Source organism: Salmo trutta, chromosome 13 (assembly GCF_901001165.1).
Source record: "Salmo trutta chromosome 13, fSalTru1.1, whole genome shotgun sequence".
NCBI lineage: Eukaryota > Metazoa > Chordata > Actinopteri > Salmoniformes > Salmonidae > Salmo > Salmo trutta.
Genome location: NC_042969.1, coordinates 80,867,836 through 80,884,711, shown reverse-complemented (window position 1 = coordinate 80,884,711; position 16,876 = coordinate 80,867,836). Strand labels below are relative to the sequence as shown.

Genomic DNA, 16,876 nt, shown 5'->3' with positions numbered 1-16,876 from the left:
ACGAGAGAGAAAATTGGGGAACGAGAGAGAAAATTGGGGAACGAGAGAGAGATGGAGAACAAGAGAGGGAGAGAGAGAGAGATGGAGAACAAGAGAGGGAGAGAGAGAGAGAGAGATGGAGAGGGAGAGAGAGAGAGAGAGAGAGAGATGGAGAACAAGAGAGGGAGAGAGAGAGAGATGGAGAACAAGAGAGGGAGAGAGAGAGAGAGAGATGGAGAGGGAGAGAGAGAGAGAGAGAGAGATGGAGAACAAGAGAGGGAGAGAGAGAGAGATGGAGAACAAGAGAGAGAGAGATGGAGAACAAGAGATGGAGAACGAGTGAGAGAGATGCGGGACAGTCCCTTCCTCCAGATCCATAGTTCATATGGCGATTTCTGTTGAAAGAAGGTCCTGAGTATGAATCATTTATTAACTCTCCAAGACATTAACCACCTCCATTCCAGCCATTACTATGAGCCATCCTCCCCCCAGAAACCTCCACTGAGACTTGTGTATGTGTGTATTACCTTTTGGGTCCACGTGTGCCAGGTAGGTGAGAGTGCAGTGGTTCGGTCCGTGGCTCTGGATCAGGTAGCCAGTCTGGATGGACACAGCTCGTACCATGTCCTTCTTTGGGGGGTATTTCTACAGGAACAGTGGAACAGCCCTAGTTAGCACAGAACACCCCTATCTGAGGAAATGGTCTCAACCACTGACACTTAGTTCAATTGCTGTAAATACAATTGACTCCAGATATTTGGGTTTATTTTGCATGAGTGCACTATACAGCCAGAACATGCAAATATCCAAAGCAATTCAATCAAAATGAATTTGAATTAAAACCATTATGAACTGCCCTGCACTTAGAGTTTAAATGTAAAAGATGATATTCACTTATCAAGAGTTTACTGCACAAAGTAATATATATTGTGGAGGGGTAAAGTGACAGTAAGGATTCTCTCTCCTCTCCTGTAGATCGACTGCTCTGATATCTGTCCATGCCTCGCCCAATACCTCTCACTAAAGCCAATACCTCTCACTAAAGCCAATACCTCTCACTAAAGCCAATACCTCTCACTAAAGCCAATACCCCTCACTAAAGCCAATACCCCTCACTAAAGCCAATACCCCTCACTAAAGCCAATACCTCTCACTAAAGCCAATACCTCTCACTAAAGCCAATACCCCTCACTAAAGCCAATACCCCTCACTAAAGCCAATACCCCTCACTAAAGCCAATACCCCTCACTAAAGCCAATACCTCTCACTAAAGCCAATACCTCTCACAAAAGCCAATACCCCTCACTAAAGCCAATACCTCTCACTAAAGCCAATACCTCTCACTAAAGCCAATACCTCTCACTAAAGCCAATACCTCTCACTAAAGCCAATACCCCTCACTAAAGCCAATACCCCTCACTAAAGCCAATACCCCCCTCTGTGCTACCCCTCACTAAAGCCAATACCCCTCACTAAAGCCAATACCTCTCACTAAAGCCAATACCCCTCACTAAAGCCAATACCTCTCACTAAAGCCAATACCCCTCACTAAAGCCAATACCCCTCACTAAAGCCAATACCTCTCACTAAAGCCAATACCTCTCACTAAAGCCAATACCTCTCACTAAAGCCAATACCTCTCACTAAAGCCAATACCCCTCACTAAAGCCAATACCCTCTCACTAAAGCCAATACCTCTCACTAAAGCCAATACCCCTCACTAAACCCAATACCCCTCACTAAACCCAATACCCCTCACTAAACCCAATACCCCTCACTAAAGCCAATACCCCTCACTAAAGCCAATACCTCTCACTAAAGCCAATACCCCTCACTAAAGCCAATACCCCTCACTAAAGCCAATACCTCTCACTAAAGCCAATACCTCTCACTAAAGCCAATACCCCTCACTAAAGCCAATACCTCTCACTAAAGCCAATACCTCTCACTAAAGCCAATACCTCTCACTAAAGCCAATACCCCTCACTAAAGCCAATACCTCTCACTAAAGCCAATACCCCTCACTAAAGCCAATACCTCTCACTAAAGCCAATACCCCTCACTAAAGCCAATACCTCTCACTAAAGCCAATACCTCTCACTAAAGCCAATACCCCTCACTAAAACCAATACCCCTCACTAAAGCCAATACCCCTCACTAAAGCCAATACCCCTCACTAAAGCCAATACCCCTCACTAAAGCCAATACCCCTCACTAAAGCCAATACCCCTCACTAAAGCCAATACCTCTCACTAAAGCCAATACCCCTCACTAAAGCCAATACCCCTCACTAAAGCCAATACCTCTCACTAAAGCCAATACCTCTCACTAAAGCCAATACCCCTCACTAAAGCCAATACCCCTCACTAAAGCCAATACCTCTCACTAAAGCCAATACCTCTCACTAAAGCCAATACCCCTCACTAAAGCCAATACCCCTCACTATTTACCCCTCACTAAAGCCAATACCCCTCACTAAAGCCAATACCCCTCACTAAAGCCAATACCTCTCACTAAAGCCAATACCCCTCACTAAAGCCAATACCCCTCACTAAAGCCAATACCTCTCACTAAAGCCAATACCTCTCACTAAAGCCAATACCCCTCACTAAAGCCAATACCCCTCACTATTTACCCCTCACTAAAGCCAATACCCCTCACTAAAGCCAATACCTCTCACTAAAGCCAATACCTCTCACTAAAGCCAATACCTCTCACTAAAGCCAATACCTCTCACTAAAGCCAATACCTCTCACTAAAGCCAATACCTCTCACTAAAGCCAATACCTCTCACTAAAGCCAATACCTCTCACTAAAGCCAATACCTCTCACTAAAGCCAATACCCCTCACTAAAGCCAATACCTCTCACTAAAGCCAATACCTCTCACTAAAGCCAATACCCCTCACTAAAGCCAATACCCCTCACTAAAGCCAATACCTCTCACTAAAGCCAATACCTCTCACTAAAGCCAATACCTCTCACTAAAGCCAATACCTCTCACTAAAGCCAATACCTCTCACTAAAGCCAATACCTCTCACTAAACCCAACGTGAGAAAAGTTGCTATGTTTGTGTGGATGTTCTGTATGTGGATGTATGTTGTTTTTTATAGTGTCATGCAGGTTTGTTGAGTGTTTGCATGTGGAAGCTTACAGCAGCAGTCACATGAGTTTTCCACTTAACATTGATCACACACACACACACACACACACACACACACACACACACGAGAGAGAGAGAGAAAGAGAAACATGTTGAGTGCTTCCTTCTTCACAGGATGCCTCGATCTCTCTCTCCTCCTCCACTGGGCAGAAAAACAACCACAGCATGTGGGCCTAATTCCAAACCAAACCCTTATCCCCTTCCTTTCTGCCCTAGGTGACTAGTCTTGTCAGGTCTGATTGAACAGGAGAAAGGAGAGCGGTATTATAAGGGTTCCAGAAGGCTCCTCCAATAAGCTCAAGTCAAGGTTCTACCATCTTGCTTTCAACTTCTCAAAAGGTCGTGAAGGACAGATCCTGAAACCCAGATTGTGAAACAGATTGTGAAACACAGATCCTGAAGGACAGATCCTGAAGGACAGATCCTGAAGGACAGATCCTGAAGGACAGATCCTGAATGCAGATTGTGAAGGACAGATCCTGAAGGACAGATCCTGAATGCAGATTGTGAAGCACAGATTGTGAAGGACAGATCCTGAAGGACAGATCGTGAAGGACAGATCGTGAAGGACAGATCCTGAAGGACAGATCCTGAATGCAGATTGTGAAACACAGATTGTGAAACACAGATTGTGAAGGACAGATCCTGAAGGACAGATCCTGAATGCAGATTGTGAAACACAGATTGTGAATCGCAGATCCTGAAGGACAGATCCTCAAGGACAGATACTGAAGGACAGATACTGAAGGACAGATACTGAAGGACAGATACTGAAGGACAGATACTGAAGGACAGATACTGAAGGACAGATCCTGAAGGACAGATCGTGAAGGACAGATCGTGAAGGACAGATCGTGAAGGACAGATCGTGAAGGACAGATCCTGAAACACAGATCCTGAAGGGCAGAAGGGAAGGAGATACATTTTCAGTTTGGCATTGAGCCACTGTACTGTGAGTGGTCTAACCCAGAGCTACCACTGCCCTATCCAGCGCACACACGCTTTATCCAGCGTAAGCAGTGGCACGGACCGATAAAGCTTTATTCAAATGCCAGAGGATTATTTAACCAAATACAATCTTACTAAAGTGAGCAAATAGTCCACTTAAAACACACATTTAAACATGACACACACTTAAACACACCTTTGTCAAACTGCACCTACGTAGACACACACAACCACTAAAGATACTCCAACACATGTTCATTTAAATAGAGTGGACAGTCCCACTGTAGCATTTGTTTCCCACTGACGTCAAGGGAGACTATACTGCAGGTCTGTTCTCTCTCTTCTGTTTCTCCCTGCAGAGCGTCGCACAACCAGTTGGCTATCCACTGAGACTTCAGGGACATTCAGCCATGTTGCTGACCCTTATCTGGTTTCTTCAGATCTACAAACACTGAGACTTCAGGGACATTCAGCCATGTTGCTGACCCTTATCTGGTTTCTTCAGATCTACAAACACTGAGACTTCAGTGACATTCAGCCATGTTGCTGACCCTTATCTGGTTTCTTCAGATCTACAAACACTGAGACTTCAGGGACATTCAACCATGTTGCTGACCCTTATCTGGTTTCTTCAGATCTACAAACACTGAGACTTCAGGGACATTCAGCCATGTTGCTGACCCTTATCTGGTTTCTTCAGATATACAAACACTGAGACTTCAGGGACATTCAGCCATGTTGCTGACCCTTATCTGGTTTCTTCAGATCTACAAACACTGAGACTTCAGGGACATTCAGCCATGTTGCTGACCCTTATCTGGTTTCTTCAGATCTACAAACACTGAGACTTCAGGGACATTCAGCCATGTTGCTGACCCTTATCTGGTTTCTTCAGATCTACAAACACTGAGACTTCAGGGACATTCAGCCATGTTGCTGACCCTTACCTGGTTTCTTCAGATCTACAAACACTGAGACTTCAGGGACATTCAGCCATGTTGCTGACCCTTATCTGGTTTCTTCAGATCTACAAACACTGAGGGGGAAGTGCAGGGCTGTCCAAGACTCCAACCCTGTTCCTGGAGAGCTACCCTCCTGTAGGTTCTCTCTCCAACCCTGTTCCTGGAGAGATGCCGTCCTGTAGGTTCTCTCCAACCCTGTTCCTGGAGAGCTGCCCTCCTGTAGGTTCTCTCCAACCCTGTTCCTAGAGAGCTACCCTCCTGTATGTTCTCTCTCCAACCCTGTTCCTGGAGACATACCGTCCTGTAGGTTCTCTCTCCAACCGTAATCTAGGGCACCTGATTTTAAAAACTAGCTGGTTGATAAGCTGAATCAGGTTTGTTACAACTGGGGTTCAGGAACAGGGTTGGAGAACCTACAGGAGGGTATCTCTCCAGGAACAGGGTTGGAGAGAGAGCCTACAGGAGGGTATCTCTCCAGGAACAGGGTTGGAGAGAGAGCCTACAGGAGGGTATCTCTCCAGGAACAGGGTTGGACAGAGAGCCTACAGGAGGGTATCTCTCCAGGAACAGGGTTGGAGAGAGAGCCTACAGGAGGGTATCTCTCCAGGAACAGGGTTGGAGAGAGAGCCTACAGGAGGGTATCTCTCCAGGAACAGGGTTGGAGAGAGAGCCTACAGGAGGGTATCTCTCCAGGAACAGGGTTGGAGAGAGAGCCTACAGGAGGGTATCTCCCCAGGAACAGGGTTGGAGAGAGAACCTACAGGAGGGTATCTCTCCAGGAACAGGGTTGGAGAGAGAACCTACAGGAGGGTAGCTCTCCAGGAACAGGGTTGGAGGGAGAACCTACAGGAGGGTAGCTCTCCAGGAACAGGGTTGGAGAACCCTGAGGAAGACGGTATAGTACAGGAACAGGGTTGGAGAACCCTGAGGAAGAAGGTATAATACAGGAACAGGGTTGGAGAACCCTGAGGAAGAAGGTATAGTACAGGAACAGGGTTGGAGAACCCTGAGGAAGAAGGTATAGTACAGGAACAGGGTTGGAGAACCCTGAGGAAGAAGGTATAATACAGGAACAGGGTTGGAGAACCCTGAGGAAGAAGGTATAATACAGGAACAGGGTTGGAGAACCCTGAGGAAGAAGGTATAGTACAGGAACAGGGTTGGAGAACCCTGAGGAAGAAGGTATAATACAGGTTTGTGTACTAGGATACTCTTTCCCTACACATGTTTATACTTACAGCATGTTTGACAGAGTAGTTCATGATGATGTAATCACTGCCAGTGGGCAGCCAAGAGCGCAGTGTGATGACATCACGGTTCCTCAGCGGCTTGGGACACTTCCCTAGACACAGACGAGGAGGAGCCTCATTAACATATACACACACACTGAATGTATATGTGTGTGTGTGTGTGTGTGTGTGTCGTACAGGAGTAGTAGCCCACGTCTGCGTTAACAGTGAGTTTTCCGATGTCGAAGGTTTCGATGACGTTTGCGTCCCATTTCCTCCGGTACTCGATGTCATGGAGAACATCATACATGGTCTCAGCTGGCACGTCCTTACACACCATCCGACACTGCAGGAGAAATACACATTCAATAAATAGTCAACACACACACCTACCGTTATTTGACCAAACACACACGTGTGTGTGTGTGTGTGGGGGGGGGGCAGTTTAATAGTAAAACCATGGGCACAATATCAGGCTCTTACAAAGTGAGAGCACACACACCCGTGGCCTGCAAAACTGCCCTAGAGTAACGCCATCTCCATGGTTACCTCAGCCAGGGGAAGACTCCACACCACAACAACACAGACAGAAGATAGGGGGGTGGGGGAGGGGAGAAAGCCATAGAGTGTACTACTTTTAACCTCAGCTACATGGGGATAACCTGGACCAAAGGTAGTGCACTATCAACAGCCTTGTGGGTCCAGCGAGCAGAGCTATAGTCTAACCTTAAATCTCTCTACCTACCACTCTACCTATCTACCTACCTACCTCTCTACCACTCTACCTATCTATCCATCTACCTCTCTACCACTCTCTCTCTCTACCTACCACTCTACCTATCTATCCATCTACCTCTCTACCTATCTCTCTCTCTACCTACCTACCACTCTACCTATCTATCTATCTACCACTCTACCTACCTCTCTACCAATCTCTCTCTCTCTACCTACCACTCTACCTACCTATCTATCTCTCTACCTATCTCTCTACCTATCTATCTACCTATCAACAGCCTTGTGGGACGAGCGAGCAGATCTATAGTCTAACCTTAAAACTATCTACCTCTACCTCTCTACTGCTCTACCTATCTATCTACCTACCTCTCTATCTATCTATCTACCTATCTATCAACAGCCTTGTGGGTCTGTGTTTGGAAGAATGGGCTGTGTGTGTGTGTGTGTGTGTGTGTGTGTGTTGGACTAAGGACTTAAAAGTCACAATGGAACTGAGAGAATAATGGAGTGATTGTGTCTGCAGGGCAGATTGAAACAGGAGAGGAAAAAAGAGAGGGAGGGAGAGAGAAGACATCACTGTAATTCTATTAAAGTCATTCAGTATACTCCTCTACTGATGAGGGCAGGAGAGACAAATGTGTACTGTGTGCTGATGATCTGGTGCTTCTGTCCCCAACCAAGGAGGGCCTACAGCAGCACCTAGATATTCTGCACAGATTCTGCCAGACCTGGGCCCTGACAGTAAATCTCAGTATGACCAAAATAATGGTGTTCCAAAAAAAGGCCAGTAGCCAGGACCACAAATACAATCTAGACACCGTTGCCCTAGATCACACAAAACACTATACATACCTCGGCCTAAACATCAGCACCACAGGTAACTTCCACAAAGCTGTGAACGATCTGAGAGACAAGGCAAGAAGGGAATTCTACAACCACCTAAAAGGAATCGATTCCCAAACCTTCCATAACAGAGTCATCACCTACAGAGAGATAAACCTGGAGAAGAGTCCCCTAAGCAAGCTGGTCCAGTTCACAAACACAAACAGACCCCACAGAGCCCCAGGACAGCAACACAATTAGACCCAACCAAATCATGAGAAAACAAAAAGATATTTACTTGACACATTGGAATGAATTAACAAAAAAACTGAGCAAACTAGAATATTTAAACCTAAACAGAGAGTACACAGTGGCAGAATACCTGACCACTGTGACTGACCCAAACTTAAGGAAAGCTTTGACTATGTACAGCCTCAGTGAGCATAGCCTTGCTCAATGACCATATTAGAGACACATATTTCCCTCAGATTACACAGACCCACAAAGAATTCGAAAACAAATCCAATTTGGGTGAAATACCAGTGTGCCATCACAGCAGCAAGATGTGTGACCTGTTGCCACAAGAAAAGGTCAACCAGTGAAGAACAAACACCATTGTAAATACAACCCATATTTATGCTTATTTATTTTCCCTTTTGTACTTTAACCATTTGTACATCGTTACAACACCATATGACATTATAAATGTCTTTATTATTTTGGAACTTTTGTGAGTGTAATGTTTACTGTTCATTTCACTTTTGTATATTATCTTCCTCACTTGCTTTGACAATGTTAACATATGTTTCCCATGCCAATAAAGCCCCTTGAATTGAATTGAGAGAGAAAGAGAGACATGGAGAATGGTGTTTCTGTAAATTGAAACCCCATGAGTGAGACATCACGTTTGACACAACACGTGTGTGTGTGTGTGTGTGTGTGTGTGTGTGTGTGTGTGTGTGTGTGTGTGATCATGGTTGACAGAGACCTGTGAGACAGACACTGCATGGTCACAGTCACCTGATACACGACCTCTAACCTGATACACGACCTCTAACCTGATACCCGACCTCTAACCTGATACCCGACCTCTAACCTGATACCCGACCTCTAACCTGATACCCGACCTCTAACCTGATACCCGACCTCTAACCTGATACCCGACCTCTAACCTGATACACGACCTCTAACCTGATACACGACCTCTAACCTGATACCCGACCTCTAACCTGATACCCGACCTCTAACCTGATACCCGACCTCTAACCTGATACCCGACCTCTAACCTGATACCCGACCTCTAACCTGATACCCGACCTCTAACCTGATACCCGACCTCTAACCTGATACCCGACCTCTAACCTGATACCCGACCTCTAACCTGATACACGACCTCTAACCTGATACACGACCTCTAACCTGATACACGACCTCTAACCTGATACACGACCTCTAACCTGATACACGACCTCTAACCTGATACACGACCTCTAACCTGATACACGACCTCTAACCTGATACCCCCTCCCCCTGCATCAGACTGCACTACAGCCCGCTGTGTGTTTAATCCAGCATTCCTCCTTGTCCCTGTCTACTGCCCTCCCAGGCCTGGTAAAGCTGTCCGTTCTGCTGGACACGGGTAGAGGAATGTGGACGAGGAGGATGAGAGTGTATCTGTATCAGTGGTTAGGGATTCCCTCAGTCCTCAGGGTGGGGGGGGGCTGGAGAAAGACCAAACAGTACCCATCAGTCTGACACATATGATTACACACCATCCACATATACATACACAAGGATAGCTCTGCTGCCTTAGTGTGTGTGTGTGTGTGTGTGTGTGTGTGTGTGTGTGTGTGTCAGTATAATGCTGATGATATGGCTAACTAATGGTTAATGGCTGATAGATTATTGATGATAATGATGCTGATAATAATAATATGGATAATAAAAATCTCTCCGTGGGTTTCAATGCCTCTGCAATTTACACGTCACTGTTCTTCACTGCTATAGACCCTCAGTGAGAACACTACGACAGCCCCCTCGGGGAGGGGAGAACACTACGACAGCCCCCTCGGGGAGGGGAGAACACTACGACAGCCCCCTCGGGGAGTGGAGAACACTACGACAGCCCCCTCGGGGAGGGGAGAACACTACGACAGCCCCCTCGGGGAGAGGAGAACACTACGACAGCCCCCTCGGGGAGAGGAGAACACTACGACAGCCCCCTCGGGGAGAGGAGAACACTACGACAGCCCCCTCGGGGAGAGGAGAACACTACGACAGCCCCCTCGGGGAGAGGAGAACACTACGACAGCCCCCTCGGGGAGAGGAGAACACTACGACAGCCCCCTCGGGGAGAGGCGAACACTACGACAGCCCCCTCAGGGAGAACACTACGACAGCCCCCTCGGGGAGAGGAGAACACTACGACAGCCCCCTCGGGGAGAGGAGCACACTACGACAGCCCCCTCGGGGAGAGGAGAACACTACGACAGCCCCCTCGGGGAGAGGAGAACACTACGACAGCCCCCTCGGGGAGAGGAGAACACTACGACAGCCCCCTCGGGGAGAGGAGAACACTACGACAGCCCCCTCGGGGAGAGGAGAACACTACGACAGCCCCCCTCGGGGAGAGGAGAACACTACGACAGCCCCCTCGGGGAGAGGAGAACACTACGACAGCCCCCTCGGGGAGAGGAGAACACTACGATACGACAGCCCGCTCGGGGAGAGGAGAAACACTACGACAGCCCCCTCGGGGAGAGGAGAACACTACGACAGCCCCCTCGGGGAGAGGAGAACACTACGACAGCCCCCCTCGGGGAGAGGAGAACACTACGACAGCCCCCTCGGGGAGAGGAGAACACTACGACAGCCCCCTCGGGGAGAGGAGAACACTACCACAGCCCCCTCGGGGAGAGGAGAACACTACAACAGCCCCCTCAGGGAGAACACTACAACAGCCCCCTCAGGGAGAGGAGAACACTACAACAGCCCCCTCAGGGAGAGGAGAACACTACGACAGCTCCCTCAGGGAGAACACTACAACAGCCCCCCTCAGGGAGAGGAAAACACTACGACAGCTCCCTCAGGGAGAACACTACAACAGCCCCCTCGGGGAGAGGAGAACACTACAACAGCCCCCTCGGGGAGAGGAGAACACTACAACAGCCCCCTCGGGGAGAGGAGAACACTACAACAGCCCCCTCGGGGAGAGGAGAACACTACAACAGCCCCCTCGGGGAGAGGAGAACACTACAACAGCCCCCTCAGGGAGAGGAGAACACTACAACAGCCCCCTCAGGGAGAACACTACAACAGCCCCCTCAGGGAGAACACTACAACAGCCCCCTCAGGGAGAACACTACAACAGCCCCCCTCGGGGAGAACACTACAACAGCCCCCCTCAGGGAGAGGAGAACACTACATCAGCCCCCTCAGGGAGAGGAGAACACTACAACAGCCCCCTCAGGGAGAGGAGAACACTACGACAGCCCCCTCAGGGAGAACACTACGACAGCCCCCTCAGGGAGAACACTACGACAGCCCCCTCAGGGAGAGGAGAACACTACGACAGCCCCCTCGGGGAGGGGAGAACACTACGACAGCCCCCTCGGGGAGGGGAGAACACTACGACAGCCCCCTCGGGGAGGGGAGAACACTACGACAGCCCCCCTCAGGGAGAACACTACGACAGCCCCCTCAGGGAGAGGAGAACACTACAACAGCCCCCTTAGGGAGAGGAGAACACTACAACAGCCCCCTCAGGGAGGGTAGAACACTACAACAGCCCCCTCAGGGAGAACACTACGACAGCCCCCTCGGGGAGAACACTACGACAGCCCCCTCGGGGAGAACACTACGACAGCCCCCTCGGGGAGAGGAGAACACTACAACAGCCCCCTCGGGGAGAACACTACAACAGCCCCCTCGGGGAGAGGAGAACACTACAACAGCCCCCTCGGGGAGAGGAGAACACTACAACAGCCCCCTCGGGGAGAGGAGAACACTACAACAGCCCCCTCAGGGAGAGGAGAACACTACAACAGCCCCCTCAGGGAGAGGAGAACACTACAACAGCCCCCTGTCGTGTCTTTGGCTATGCCGGATTAAGTGATATGACATGCTAACTTATAAAATTATTTCTCTGTAATTAATATTACCTGATTAAGCTAATCATGTAAATGTAATTAACTAGAAAGTCGGGGCACCACAGAAGAACGTTTATAGAGCTGTTATCTTCTGAATAAACTCTTAAAATACTTAGTCATATTTTACATCGATAGCAGTCAATATTAACCCGTATATTATTTTCAGTCTCATCATGAAAGTTGTAAATTCTTGGTTATCTGCACGAACCCAGTCTTTACTAAAATCATCCATACATCAATTGTCTTAAAATCCTTTATTTACTACACTAAGTAATTAACAGAAAACATACAAACAGTAATTATCGTCACAAAGGATTGGTAGAGGAATGTGCCCTACTGGCTAACAAGCATGGCTGGTCTGTTAGACAATGGGTCATAAAACGGTAAGCTGAGAAGTTACACAGAGTTCATTAATATTAACAATTGACAATTGAAGGCTCACTCATTCGGGAACAATTGCAATCAATATATATTTACGCTCATGTGTCGTCCGGATTCTTGTTGGAGCGTTGTTCTGATGGAGAGTTCTCTCTCTCTATCTCTCTCTCGGTTAGAATGGATCTTTCAGAGCGACATTCATTAATGTCGTCATAGAATGGATGTGGTTGGTCTTCGCGTTCGATGATATAATTTACTTAGCTGCAGACTAATAATTCATATCAAAGACTTGTTCTTATTCTGTCGATATCAATAGTCTAAAAGTTAACCACGTGGTATGGTTCACTTTCAGTAGAGTACTTGGCTGGTCAAACCTATGGGCCAAACTCACAATGGAGTGGAGGCCTGGTCTGTAGAAATGTAAATCAGGGGGTGTTTTATAGTGCCCATAGAACAGGCTTGTCAAATGACGCCTGGTCCTGTATGTGTCCCTGGGGGCGTGCCTATGACTGAGCTAGACTTGGTTACAGAAATATAATTCTATCACATTAACATCAGTACATAGCATCTCAATGTATTACAAATGGCTTTATCCTTAATACATTATATACAGCCATGTGGATTCAGTCTCATCGCTGAGGCTATCATGTAGACCGTTTTAGGGTAATATGGCTATATTGTCTCTTCTGAGTATCACAAAATTGTACCAAGCGGACCAGTTCGTAGCTGGAGTCTTCATCAATCTTCCATATCTTCTCCAGAACACACATGTCGCTCGGTTCTCCAATTCTATGAGTTGGAAGAATTTCCTTTGTCTCTCTATGAAACATGTTGTAGTAGATTCTCCTCTTGGAATTTTTTCAACCCTGGGTTGGGGGGAAGGTAGGTTGGGTGATGGTACAAAGGGGAGGGGGTCAACTGTCCTTCCTGTACCCAAAGAGGCCAACGTCATGACACCCCTCAGGGAGAGGAGAACACTACGACAGCCCCCTCAGGGAGAACACTACGACAGCCCCCTCAGGGAGAACACTACGACAGCCCCCTCGGGGAGAGGAGAACACTACGACAGCCCCCTCGGGGAGAGGAGAACACTACGACAGCCCCCTCGGGGAGAGGAGAACACTACGACAGCCCCCTCGGGGAGAGGAGAACACTACGACAGCCCCCTCGGGGAGAGGAGAACACTACGACAGCCCCCTCGGGGAGAGGAGAACACTACGACAGCCCCCTCGGGGAGAGGAGAACACTACGACAGCCCCCCTCAGGGAGAACACTACGACAGCCCCTCAGGGAGAACACTACGACAGCCCCCTCAGGGAGAACACTACGACAGCCCCCTCAGGGAGAACACTACGACAGCCCCCTCGGGGAGAGGAGAACACTACAACAGCCCCCTCGGGGAGAGGAGAACACTACAACAGCCCCCTCAGGGAGAGGAGAACACTACAACAGCCCCCCAGGGAGAGGAGAACACTACAACAGCCCCCTCAGGGAGAACACTACAACAGCCCCCCTCAGGGAGAGGAGAACACTACGACAGCCCCCCTCAGGGAGAGGAGAACACTACGACAGCCCCCCTCAGGGAGAGGAGAACACTACGACAGCCCCCCTCAGGGAGAGGAGAACACTACGACAGCCCCCCTCAGGGAGAGGAGAACACTACGACAGCCCCCCTCAGGGAGAGGAGAACACTACGACAGCCCCCCTCAGGGAGAGGAGAACACTACGACAGCCCCCCTCAGGGAGAGGAGAACACTACGACAGCCCCCCTCAGGGAGAGGAGAACACTACAACAGCCCCCTCAGGGAGAGGAGAACACTACAACAGCCCCCTCAGGGAGAGGAGAACACTACAACAGCCCCCTCAGGGAGGGGAGAACACTACAACAGCCCCCTCGGGGAGAACACTACAACAGCCCCCTCGGGGAGAACACTACAACAGCCCCCTCGGGGAGAACACTACAACAGCCCCCTCGGGGAGAACACTACAACAGCCCCCTCGGGGAGAACACTACAACAGCCCCCTCGGGGAGAGGAGAACACTACAACAGCCCCCTCGGGGAGAGGAGAACACTACAACAGCCCCCTCAGGGAGAGGAGAACACTACAACAGCCCCCTCGGGGAGAGGAGAACACTACAACAGACTGGATATCACAAACACACCGAGAGGCACACAACACATCTACATCAGCGTTTAGAGAGACACACAAGGATATAATGGTTTGAGGGCTACTCCCCATCAGTGTATCCAGCTCTCTCGCAACTGAGCAAAAACACAAACACACAGTCTCACACCTTTATCCCCTATGGCTATGAGTGCAGAGAGACACGGCCTCTCCTTAAGCACACATTACCCACTCTGGGACGTTACCCACTCTCTGGGACGTTACCCACTCTCTGGGACTTTACCCACTCTCTGGGACGTTACCCACTCTCTGGGACGTTACCCACTCTCTGGGACGTTACCCACTCTCTGGGACGTTACCCACTCTGGGACGTTACCCACTCTCTGACGTTACCCACTCTGGGACGTTACCCACTCTCTGACGTTACCCACTCTGGGACGTTACCCACTCTGGGACGTTACCCACTCTGGGACGTTACCCACTCTGGGACGTTACCCACTCTGGGACGTTACCCACTCTCTGACGTTACCCACTCTGGGACGTTACCCACTCTGGGACGTTACCCACTCTCTGACGTTACCCACTCTCTGACGTTACCCACTCTGGGACGTTACCCACTCTGGGACGTTACCCACTCTGGGACGTTACCCACTCTCTGGGACGTTACCCACTCTCTGGGACGTTACCCACTCTCTGGGACGTTACCCACTCTCTGGGACGTTACCCACTCTGGGACGTTACCCACTCTCTGACGTTACCCACTCTCTGACGTTACCCACTCTGGGACGTTACCCACTCTGGGACGTTACCCACTCTGGGACGTTACCCACTCTGGGACGTTACCCACTCTCTGACGTTACCCACTCTGGGACGTTACCCACTCTGGGACATTACGCAAACGGACACTTAGAGACAGATAGATGCCAGCTAATATAACAGGTTTACTGCCACCTACCATGTGTTCCGTTCTCTATGACCACTAGTCCACCAGGTGACTAAACTGCTGGCCTTGTCTGTGTACCTGCACTCACAGGTTGCAGAACAGGAATCTCTGTGGGAACCAGAACAAGACCTCCACCTGCAGCTTCTTACATAACAAATAACTGGTCTCACACACACACACACACACACACACACACACACACAAACACACAGTAGCCTGCCCCAACAGTGTGACGTCAGAGCTGATTAATCATGTGTACAGTCCACACATTTCCTCTTTCACCTTCAATTTCCTCTCCCCATTCTCCACCTCCCTCCCTCCCTCCCTCCCCTCCCTCCCTCCCTCCCTCCACCCTTCCTCAAACAACTCCATGTGAGAACACCTGTTTGTCCGCTATCCTGCCACAGACCCGGATACATAGAGCACACACCTGACCCTGGCCCTGGTCCAATACTTTAACAATCTACATTTCCTTATTTCCTGTAAATAACACTTCCTTGCCCTCCTTTGAGTAATATTCTGAAAGTGTTTCAGTTTAGGACATTATGACTTGTGCTATGGGACTGTGTGACCGAGGTAACCCATATGGTGTCGTCTATTCTACACATGTTCCATTCACCTGAGACCTGGCCTACCCTGTTCTCACCTTAATCTTGTGGAGGGACTTCTCCTCGTCTCCTCCTATAGTCTGGGTCCACACGGTCATGTCCGTCTTATTGTAGGTCAGACTCCAGCCCTCTTCGCTCCCGCACTCCTCCTTGAAGCTGCTGAATGCCCGGTCGTCCGGGATCAACAACGACTCCACCGACATAATCTTTTACCCGGGAGCGCGAGCTCGCTCTTCTGCAGTTCACTGGGAAGAACGATGGGACCAAACCGAGGCAGGATAAAACTCCCGATGGCGGAGAGACCCGAAGCAGACTGGGACGAACGGGCGCTGGTGAGGAGTGACTGAGCTAAACGACGTAACGTTACACCTCTATCCTCTGAGTGAATTATTCCGATAATGTAATATCACACACACACACTGAGCACGCAATCCGCGTCTTGTGATGATGTGTGCTTAGAAAGGAGAGTTGCTGAACAAACACGAAGAACGCACAAAAACACGGCTATAAAAATACAAACATCTACACTTTTCATAGAAACTATACAAACACGTGAGTGGAAGCTTTCCGGCGTTAATCTTATAACATGATTGACCCTCTGGCGTGAATCAGTTTCAGTTCAATATGTTCCACAGCAGCTATGTAAGTGGGACATACGTGTCCGCTGTCTCACCGCGTCTCCACTAGAGATGCGAGGCTGACAGGTCGGATGGTTATGATCAATTGTTGCGCGTTTACATTTCAGTTCCCCTGCGTCGCTGCGTTTCCCCCTATGGTCACTCGACGTCGTCGGGGGGTGATGGTGCAGTGTGACGAATAGAGAGGAAAGCGTTGG

General features: G+C 49.2%; 1 protein-coding gene across 1 annotated transcript in view; it reads right to left on the bottom strand.

Annotated features, from left to right (window-relative positions):
* The window catches only part of stard10 (StAR related lipid transfer domain containing 10), a 33,598-nt gene extending 16,722 nt beyond the window's left edge, over positions 1-16,876 (bottom strand). The window contains exons 1-4 of the mRNA XM_029773744.1: positions 16,080-16,876; positions 6,480-6,627; positions 6,291-6,394; positions 507-624 (exon numbers count right to left, since the gene is read on the bottom strand). Of these exons, the coding sequence (XP_029629604.1) occupies positions 507-624; positions 6,291-6,394; positions 6,480-6,627; positions 16,080-16,244 (535 nt within the window). The 5' untranslated portion in view covers positions 16,245-16,876. The remainder of the gene's footprint in view (positions 1-506; positions 625-6,290; positions 6,395-6,479; positions 6,628-16,079) is intronic.